Here is a 10562-nt window from a genome sequence, read left to right on the forward strand (position 1 = left end):
GTGCAAAAGGGGAGGGGCTATGCAAAAAAATAATTGTGAAGCACTGCCTTAACCCTTTCACTGCCAATTTATTTATTTTAATAAAACATCTGGCATATATTACTTGTTTATAAGTCTAGGATACGTGGATTTCAATTTCCACCAAGACATGCCCCTGGGACTGAATATCCTATAAAGCAGGAGTTCTCAAACTTTGAACTTTGATGATGTAGATTACTTGGGTGTATTGTCTAACAAATTTCAATGTAAATGATTACATTTTTAAAAACATATTAAAATGGTTGAATTGATGAAAGTTTGGTATTCAAGCCAGAAACCTGAAGTCAAATCAGTATTTTGCGGGCCACATAAAATGAGTTTGGTACCTGTGCTCTATATCATATTTGCCTGTACACATACACAAACACACACACATGTTGTGACTGATATACTTCCGCAAACATATTCATTTTTTGAAAAGCTGTGGGACAAGTTGTCCCAACATGAGTTGAATCCATTTAGCTGGAACAAGTGTAATCTTTTGTACATTGTTTTGATTTCCTGAACATACACTATACAAATGGAAACAAAATAAAATATTAAAAAACTAAAAGAAGGAAAAACATGACAGAGGAAGTCTACATAAAAAGTCCATTGGACATTTTTTTTTACTTATTTACACATTTGTTAAGCAGGAAAAATATTTGTATTCGTTTTATGTAGGATGGCGTTAATACTTTCGACGCTTGTTTGGTGTCCATGGAAGAGAGACATTTTGATTCTCGAATGTTTAAAAATCTTCTATCCCTCCTTAGCAACCATTTTGAAAGGACCAATCACAGCGCCCGTAGTGAAGCATCACAGATTTTTTTTTTTTTTTCCCAAAAGTTCGACAATTATCTCGGCGAGGAAGTTTTGAAGTCAATTTCTGCTCCTATTTGCCAAGATGTTTTATTATCCCGTTGTTCTGAGGAGCGACACCGGATGCTTCGCGACCATTTGGTGAGTAAAACATAACTTTATATTCATAATTGTAGAATCACATGTAATTGCTGGTTAGCTAACGATAGACTACTGTAATTGATACCCCCCCCCCCACCTCCAACAACGATTAAACGGTGTTGTATGAGTAAGAAAAATAATTTTAGCCATGTTTTACTTTAAGATCAAAACGCCGTCATGTACCTGTAATTACAAAATGAGAATTTTAGCATAAGCAATGTACCGGTCTTTTTTTTTTTTCCATTCGATTTTTTATTCCATTCACCAAAATGGCGTCCTTACCTTTGGATATAAATTGGCATAAAAAATATGAGTTTAACCTTTTTTTTTTTCCTTTTATTTAGTGGTGGGGGGTGGGGGGTGGGGGGGTCTATATCGATTTTATTCAACGTGACGCATTAATGGCTGAATTCCCAAATGCGTCCAGTTTTCGAGTATTTCTTGTTAAATAAAAATATTTACGCTAAATAATATGTAAGCTGCTATAGAACAGCGAGTTACGTTGATTGAATTTTGTGTCAATTGTGTTTTTTAAAGCTTGTTGTTAGTCGACTAATCCATGGTATGATTTCCCAGGGGCGGAGCCATCTGGTGGCCACCTGACCCCCTCCGCACCACGACTAGTTTTTCTGCCATTTTTACTTGCATGTCGTACTTTAAGGCCCTTTAATACCTGCTAGTAATTTTTATTCATTCCAGAATTTAATTTTGATGTTTGTGATAACATAAATGTATTTATTTACCCTGACTGCGTGCCAGCAGTCAATGGGGTGTCGTGACACCTTGGCCTCCTCATGGAATAAATTCTGGCTCCAGCTCACGCTAATGAAAAGGAGTTGATGTTTGGACATCATCTGCTGTTGTATCGGATTCTGAAAGTATGTGTGCAAAAAACTTTTTTTTTTTTAGGTTGGTTGCAACAGGAGGCCGCAAAGTTCCTCGGCGGGAATTGCTGAAAGTCAACGTGAAGCGCACCTGGTAGTGACGTTCTCTTGTCTTTGCGCTCACTTGAACATGCCGGTTATATTGAGGGCCCCGGTGAACTTGTTTGAAAGTTTCAAAATCCAAGAAAAGACTTTTTTCTTCGTTTTGAACGCCTGCAACAACTAAAGGGCCAATTTTGGTTTCAACAAATAAAATTGTGATATTCTGTGATATCCATCCATGCATTTTATAAAGCCATATTCCCCATGGTGCCCGCTAAAGTGCACCCGTTGACTTTCCAGCGATGACATCATGAGCTACATTTTGGTGCAAGTCCCGCCCCCTCAGCCCCACCTGCCGCCGCCTCGCTTCTCCCTCTACCTGTCCTCGCAGCTCCAGTATGGCGTGGTGGTGGTCTTCCACCGCCAGTGTGACATCTTTCTGAGTGAGGAAGCGCTCGCGTCACATGCACACCTCCGCTGCTGTTAAATGACTCCGAAAGTGGCTTTTTGGAGGAATTGAGAGTGAAAGTTTGCCTTGTAAAACAACAAAAACAAACGAAAAAGAGAAATTCCGTAGCGAGTTAACGTGCTCTCACCACTAGAGGAGCTCCAGAACATTGTGGTCCAGTTGTTGAAGTTCAGCAAGTCCAAGAAGCTGGACCTCAAGGCGATGGGCAGGTGAGGTCTATCGTCGCTCACCCGTCTCCTCGGCCACCGGCCAATGAGCGAGCATCTCTTCCCGTGTCATTCCAGCAAAGGGACGCTCCTCAAGGGCGCTTTGTCCTCCTTGGAAGAGGTCGACGGGACGCTGGATCCTTTCTTTGGCGAGATGGACCAGTTCCTGCCCAGTCCTGGAGCACTGATGCAGGTGCTAAAAATACCATTGCGGGAAAATGCAACAGCCATTTACACTTGTGATCAAACCGAAGGTGTCTGATAGTTTTTCTCCGAGGAACAACAACAACAACAAAAATCCACCCTGAGCTGGTTGCCAGCCAATTGCTGGGCATACAGCCCAGAATATGCTGACTACGCTGTGGGCCGCTTATAATTGAAGGCAGGGACGTAAATGCCCCCCGAGCCATAGTTTGGACACCGCTGATAGTGGATGCCTTGGATTTTATTTTTTTTTTCCTGATCCAGTAATGTAAAGCAGGGTTTAGTTGTATTTAACATGAAGGGACAAGACATTTGCATTTAATCTTGTGGTATGTCAAAGGCGTCATTTCTTTCCGATTGGTGCTGGGAAGAGATCTTACCACATCTGTGCACAATTATTGTATTTTTTTCTATCTTTATTTTTCTAAGGCGGAAGACTCTCCTGAGCAAGGATCCTCAAGCTCGGCCCGCTCGCTTTCATCAATGGACAGTAAGAGGCATTTGTTGTCCCTTTTGTTTTTTGCAACGCTTGTCCTCATTGGCGGCCAGTAGGATAAATTTGTAATTGTAATTGTAATTAATAAATGTAGCCGTTTCCCGTCAGAATTATGCCGGAGCTTGCGGTCGAAAATCAGAGAATGAGAACGCCGCCGTCCGAAGCAAAATTGTAGCTGACGAAAACCCCGAAACAAACTCATCCAAACGGCGGAAAAATATGAAATAACAGAGAATTTTTGATGTGGCGTGCTGATGACACGCCTCCCATGTGACTCATCCTTTCCATCTTCTCCCAGGACACGTGGTGTCTCCGCAAAGCATCACCATGAAAGAGTCGGAGCCCCTTGTCCCCTTTGTCTCCCAGGTAGCAAACCTTTGGACTGTTTGACTTTCAACAGGGACGTAGGGGGCCGCAGCATTCGCACGTGGCATTCAAGTTACTTTGAGTCATTCAAAAAAGATCTTTTTTCGAATTTCGTCACATCACATTCATTATCCTTGACTCCTTGTTTTAAGAAATACATGATTAGTTCTATATCAAATTGTTTGCACCTTTGCATCTTGCTCGTTTTTTGTTTGTTTGTTTGTTTTGTTTTGCTTCCCAGCTCTGTTCACTTTTTAGCCCTCATCTTTTCACAAAAGTAGTCAAAGTAGCTGGCCATAAAAGGCAAGATGACTTAGCTGAAATTTAAACTACTGTTCTTGCACATGCATGTTGTCACCTTTGCTGCTTCCTCCTAATGGCGGCAGGGTCTAATTTTTACAAATCACCAAAAAAACAAGCAAGTGTACAATTAGACCTCGGAGTGTGTTAGCTCTATTTACTTATTTAACAGTTCTACTCAGCCACCTGGTCATGCGTCACGGAGGATCTGTTGACTTTCTTTTTATGACTGCAGGGCGGCTGTTTCGGGGCGGCCATGGCCCCCTCTTGTCACGTTTTGACCACCCTTTGCCCGCACCTAAGGCAACATTTGATACATGTGATATTTCTGCCATTTTTACATGTATGTAATATTAATAGTTGACATCCCGATCGCATTTTTTATGCACCTGGGTCACCCAATTTTGGGGATTTGCCCTTAACTAGTCTCTAGACAGTGTATGAAGTGCAAAAATAAAAAGTGTTGTCTCGCCCCCACTGAAAAAACGTCTGGCTCCGCCCCCTGTCCGACAGCATGAAAATGTTTTATTATTGAACTCAAGCACTGATATGGGATCATTTTCATTGGAAGTTTGAAGGCCCAGACTTGGAATTGATCGAAGGCGAAACCCTTGACACTCTGCTGGACCAGATTGACCCCTTCCCGGGCGGTGAGTCACCGTTCTCGATGACTGGAGCCCCAAGCGCCCCGCTGACATGCTTTTTTTTTTTTACCTTCTCATTCAGGTCTGTTTGGGGTTGAGGAGGCGCCGGCGGCACAGGCGGAGGGGCAGCCCGCGCTTGAGACGGTTGCCCCAGAGACCGCTTCCAGGTAAACGCAAACCTCACATTTTACACATCCGCTCACATGAACACGCAGAGCCATTTTGGTAGACAACGCAAATGAGAAAGAATAATAAAAAATAAAACGCTCCTAAACCCTTTAAGTTAATTGTATTAATGGTAGCAGTTGAGAGTATGAATGCAGTTCGCTTGTTTGCCTTGAGATGTCAATTTTATGTTTGGTAGTTCTACGGTGTGAATTGTTGGTGGGAAGTCTTGTTTGTGGGCAAGCCGGCATTTGAATAAATGATAAAAATGCAAACAAACTGTAACAAATAAGGTAGACGCGACAGGTTGCGCGAACGTATTACCTGACTGTCATGTTGACTCGAGCGCTGGTGTCTCGCGTCTCATATGGCAACAGTGTGGCCTTTGGTATCTTGAATTTTCTCCCGTTACCAGAAACAACATTTTTCCACCGAGGCGTTTGGTAAGCTGAATTTTTCAAAACAAGAGGCGTTCGTAAGTAGAGGCACCTCTTTACCACATGCATCATGGTAGCTGGCAGTTTATGTAAGGGAGGTGGGTGCCGTGTGTAATAGGAAATAGTGACACAGGAAATAAAGAAATGACGCATGTTTTTCAAATCACCGGACGGCGGACTGCCATAATTGTAGTATCTAAAGAGATAAATACACGAAAAGAAAGCCACTTTGATTATTCGCTAGTGAAGTTGGCTGAGCGCTCCCACAGCGGCGCACCCCTCTCACACGAGACATGCCGCCGATGCTGTGTCTACCCTTGCGTAGAGTGGATGACGTCGCTGTGCCCGGCCAGGACCCCACCGTCTCTCCTCAGGGGATACCTCGGCACCTCGCTGATCAGCAGACCCCCGTCCAGGACCCCCCGCCCTCCTCGCCTCCAAAGGTTGCGGCCCAGAAGCCTGTTCCTGCAGAGAGGGAGGTAACAATCTAGATGAGGCGCAATCAAAAGGCGGCGGGGGACCGCAACACAGGAGTGCTACGTAGAAAAATCAAAAAGAATTCACCGTTTAAACTGCGTCCTATTAGAGGAAAAGTCAACCCCCCCAAATTTTCTTTCTAACATCTTCTATTTGTCCTCACTACACATACAGTATTCCACATGCAATCAATGCATCAGAAATAGAATAGAATGGCTTTATTGTCACCTGCTGTGCAATGACTAATGACTAATATTGCATTTATGGAATTCAAGTTGGGTTTTTTTTTTTCCTCATTTTCAACCCCCATATTAGCGGGGTCGACTTGTAACCCTAACTCAAAACAGACCCATTTTTGGATGAATAACATTAACTTGAATGCGGAATAAGTAATATCATGTCATTTACAAGACTCTAATTTGAAAAAGGAAAAGATGTATTGACTAGTCTCCTTCAGCCCTCTGACATATGCTTGAACAAGCTGGCTTGGATGTCCGTGGGGGGGGGGGCAGCGAAGGGCAACCTTCCAAGCTCTGATTGTCACTTGAGTAAAGAAAGTTTGGGATAATATCCCAAGATGATCAGCAAATCATCTCCAAAGACCTCCAGTTTACAAACAAATTTGCATCTACGCGCAAATTGCCTCGCACTTGTCTCATTCTCGCCCCACCCCCATAAATGCAACTCTCTGTTACTCGATATACAAAGAATAAATTCGTCTAAAAGTACTGTAATCTCGTCATTTTAAGAACACGCCATGTGTTATAATTTGGCAACCACGATTTATGTAATCACGAAAGTCGAGGGTAGACTTCTAATCATGTTTCTGTCCATTTGTTTGTCCAAATGTTCAAGATAGTGCCTTTGAACTATTGCATTACGTTAAGATCAGAGGTGAGATCATAGAGCGAAGGCGACGGTGTCATGACGTGGCCTCGAAACACGCCCGCGCGGGGCCCTTTTTTGCCGCTTGAAAGTCAAGAGCAATCATTTGTTTGTTTTATGGCATTTGTTAGGGCCAACGTCTCTCAAGGATTCATAGTAAATCGGAGAGCAAAATGTGCGCCTCGCTGGACACAGGTTAGGCACGCCATTCTCTGTATTTATTTCGAATGCTGTAGCAAACTGCGACCCGATACGGGCTTGGCTGATATTTGCCATTTTAGGTTAGATTGGTGATGGGCTTGTAAGAACATTACCAACATTTCATTCTCTCATTTATATTATATATGATTTTGTTTACATAGTTGACAACTTGACACCTGACCTTATTTCAAGGCATCGGCAGGCGATATTAGCGTCCGTTTTGAGATCGTGAAGGTATAGATATACATATTAGAAGAATAGTAAGTGATCGTTAATTTCATGCAGTTTGAAGAGAAACGCTGCGATCGAGATGGCTCGTACCAGCATCGCCCGTCCGTTCACGTGCTCTCACGCGGACAAACGCGCATGTAAACGTCCGGTCGGGATCCCTGAACTTTTGCGTCTGACGTCCCGTCCTAGGATGCGCCCCGCCCAGAGGAGACGGAGCCGAAGAGGAAGAGGAGGAGCAAGCAGCTGATCTTCTTCGACCCGCAGACGCAGATTCCCCATGAGACGCTGGAGCGGCAGATCAAAGACCCCCTCTTTTTGACCAAGTTGCGGCCCGTCCTGCCGCCCGAGTCGTACGGGCTGAAAAGCGCCCGGGAGCTGCTTTCCCAGCCCTGCCGAGGTGGGTGATCGCTCGGGCCTCTCGCCGGTCCCGTCACAAATGTTCCGGATCAGGGGTCCCCAACCTTTTTATCGCCGCTGACCGGTCAACGCTCGGGGTTTTTATTGAGCTTGCTTGAGTCTCGAAAATACTTTTGAGGCTGCCGTCTCGAAATGTAAAAAAAAAAACATGCAAATTATATACGGAAGGGAAAAAACTGCCACAAACAACAATGCTCACAAGCTAAACGCACACAAGGCAGCACTACATACAATAACTAGCATTAACTAGCATGTTATCCACAGTCACGAGTTAACGAATCAATAAACAAACTCTTTCTGGGCATATTATCATAAATGACAACATTCTTACAAAGAAAGTACAACTCACATACACTCGTGGGCCAGATTTCACAGAGACTACAAAGTGAAGCCACGCCAGCCTTCCTCACTACAAAATGTAATATCAGAGGCGGCGCCCCCAAAAAAAAGACCAAGCCGAATGAAGCACAAATTGAATGAAATGTGAAAGGATAAAGTAAATCAGTTCCAAAACATCATTTTCATTGGGTGCACCCCATGCGGCTCAGTACCTGTTGATCCACAGACCCGTACCGGGCCGCAGTCTGGCGGTTGGGGACCTCTGTTCTAGACGCACTGCAAAAAGTCTATCTTAAGAAAGTAAAAGGCTCATAATATGAAATGTATTCTTACTTTTTCTCGAAAAAGAAAAATTCTATTTTGTTGCATAAAGATTTCAAGAAAAGAATGCTTATTTCAAGATACTAATGCTAGAATTTTCCTATTAGGATTTCTTTGCTCAAAAGATCTATATATTTTCTCGTAACAGGATGATTTTGAATATGTTTTCATTCATTTAAAAATGTAGCCCAGTTCTGCTAGATTTATGCAAGCTCCTCCTGGATTAATTTTCTGAAAGTAGTCATGAATTAGAGCATTTTTCTTCAAATTATACTTCATTTACATTCTTAAAACTTGCCAGTCATCTTGATTTAAAAAAAAGAAAGAAAAACGGAGCCAATCTTTTTTTTCTCTGGCCTTCAGCGTTACCTGAAGAATTGCTGTCATTATGGAAGCAGGGCGCCAAGATTTGGCCCGTGGACAGCGCGGAGCCTCGGCCCGCCCACTTGGCGTCCAGCAGTTCTGAGGGGGAGCCGGGGACGGTTCCCGAAAGCAGCGGCCCCGAGGTTGCCAGGGGAAAGGGGGAGGGGGGTGGGGGTGGGGGGGGGGGGGGGGCTCTTCATTACAAAGTTTGAGCGCGTGCCTTGTGTGTGACCGCAGGCGCCCCGAGACGGAACCGAGTCGGAGGGCCACCTGACGCAAGGTACAGTTGGACCTTCGGGAAAGGGGGCGTGGCTGGGGATGGCCATGAAAAGAAACAAATGTGCCGTTCAGGGCTGGGCAATTTTGCCTAGAAATCAAATCTGATTTTTCACCAAAAATTCAATTTGTTCTCACTATAATAGAAAAAAACATTTCATACTTGTGTTTGCCTTTGGTTTTTGCTACAAGGTGGGGACAAATTCTGGGTCTTTGTTGGGACCAATTCGGTGGAACCCACATAATCAGATCTTGCCTTTAGATTATAGGTGATCGGGCCCTCCACGTCATTTGAAATTCTGACTTGACTTCCAAGTTTCTGGCTAAAATATCAAACTTGCAAGTTCTATTCAACTTTTAAAATTTTGGGAGGGGTGGGGGTGGGGGGGGGAGACACCGTTTTTTTGTTCTTCCCAGTCCCTCTTTTGAACAGTTTTTGTCAGCCTGTGACAAACAAACTTAAAATGGATTGGAACGGCAGTCATTCTGGCCCTCTGAAAGAAACAGAACTACAACGCGGCTCACGATAAAAATGGGTTTGAAACCCCCGCTTTCGAGTACGGAATTTTCCTTGAGGTTAGCGTAAGGGTTCGGCAATGATGGCGAAGGTTCGTGCTAGGAAATTAGGTTGATGGGATTTCCCCATCACTATATTGTGCGCGTGTTTGTCAGTGTCAGGTTCCCTTTCACTGGAGGCGTCGGAGCAGCAGGAGGCCTCTCGACACGTTTCCACCATGTTTCCGTCGGACCAAGAAAGGTGATTTTCAGAGAAATAGCGTCAAAGGTCGTTCAGTTCACGATAGCTTGTCTTTTCGTTCATTTCAGCGGGGAAAGGTAAGGTCAAATGTGGCCGTTTTGATTGCGGCGTTGTGCAGCAGCGTTACTTTCTAGGTAGGATTAGCTCGCTAAGGTATTGAGTTGACGAGCCGTTCGCGAGCAGGATGGCCGCCACGCTGCCGGAAATCCCCGAAGTGCCCGAAGACACGCTGGCCAAAGAAGCCGAGTCTTTCTGGTGAGAGTCGTCGCCTGTTTTCTCTGCTGCGCTGTGACGGGAGCGCGCGTTCACGCGTGCGTTGGTTTAGGCCGTCGGCGGAAGAGCCGGGAACCGCTTTTCACTCCCTGATTCCGCCGGGGGCCGACCGCAGGACTGTCAGCAAACTCTTCCAGAAGCTCCTCGGTAGGACGGCGGCCTTTTGAAAATGTTGTCCGGATTTGATGCGACGCGAGCAGTTCCCGCCCTTCTGCCGCACAAAATCACAGTCTAATGCGAATTCCCCAAATGACCTGCCGATCGTTTGATTCATATCGTTGCGTCGTAGGGATTTTGGCCAGCGGGAAGCTGCGCGCCCAACAAGACGAGGCATACGGCGACATCTTCATCTGGCCCCGCCCCAACCACTGACGCGGCAAGCCTTTTTTCAGAATCTTTCTGTCCTGTTGCTTTTTTGAAAGCTGTTTTTGAAATTTGCTTAGTGTGCCAGTCGCACAAGCTTCAAGTTTAACAGTCGCTTGTCAAATGGAGCGCTTTTGTAACCTCAGATGAATTTTGACATTTTAAAGTTGTAAGTTATCTGACATTTGTAAGGCAGACATCGTTTTTAAAAGGCCCAACAGGTTTTGAACTTAACAAGGAAGCATTGTTTGTTAGAATTGTAAGTTCATCACTGTTACCGTTGTAAGTTTTGCATAAAGCAGCCTGATGTTGCTTTTAAATAAATGTGAACACCTCGACTGGGATGTGTTGACAGAGGCCTCGCGGTCATCCAATAAAAGCAAACCTTGGAAAGCCCGACAGCGTGTGCTATACTGCAACAAGTGACAATGTTTCCGATTTTTAATGGCAGTAAATGAGCCTGAC

General features: G+C 44.6%; 1 protein-coding gene across 1 annotated transcript; it reads left to right on the plus strand.

Annotated features, from left to right (window-relative positions):
• The first annotated feature begins 869 nt into the window (after positions 1–869).
• LOC148425969 (meiotic recombination protein REC8 homolog) lies at positions 870–10493 on the plus strand. The gene is made up of 18 exons (XM_088409605.1): positions 870–981; positions 1891–1959; positions 2208–2350; positions 2510–2585; positions 2661–2775; positions 3216–3276; positions 3581–3648; positions 4520–4598; positions 4675–4759; positions 5520–5673; positions 6578–6751; positions 7178–7385; positions 8429–8571; positions 8666–8708; positions 9377–9461; positions 9645–9716; positions 9787–9881; positions 10024–10493. Exons 1-18 carry the CDS (start codon positions 926–928, stop codon positions 10104–10106), a joined length of 1809 nt encoding a protein of 602 aa, XP_088265731.1. The 5' UTR covers positions 870–925; the 3' UTR covers positions 10107–10493.
• Positions 10494–10562: the final 69 nt, after the last annotated feature.

The sequence above is a fragment of the Hippichthys cyanospilos genome, chromosome 3 (assembly GCF_059441005.1).
Source record: "Hippichthys cyanospilos isolate Australia breed blue-spotted pipefish chromosome 3, RoL_Hcya_1.0, whole genome shotgun sequence".
NCBI classification, from domain to species: Eukaryota; Metazoa; Chordata; class Actinopteri; order Syngnathiformes; family Syngnathidae; genus Hippichthys; species Hippichthys cyanospilos.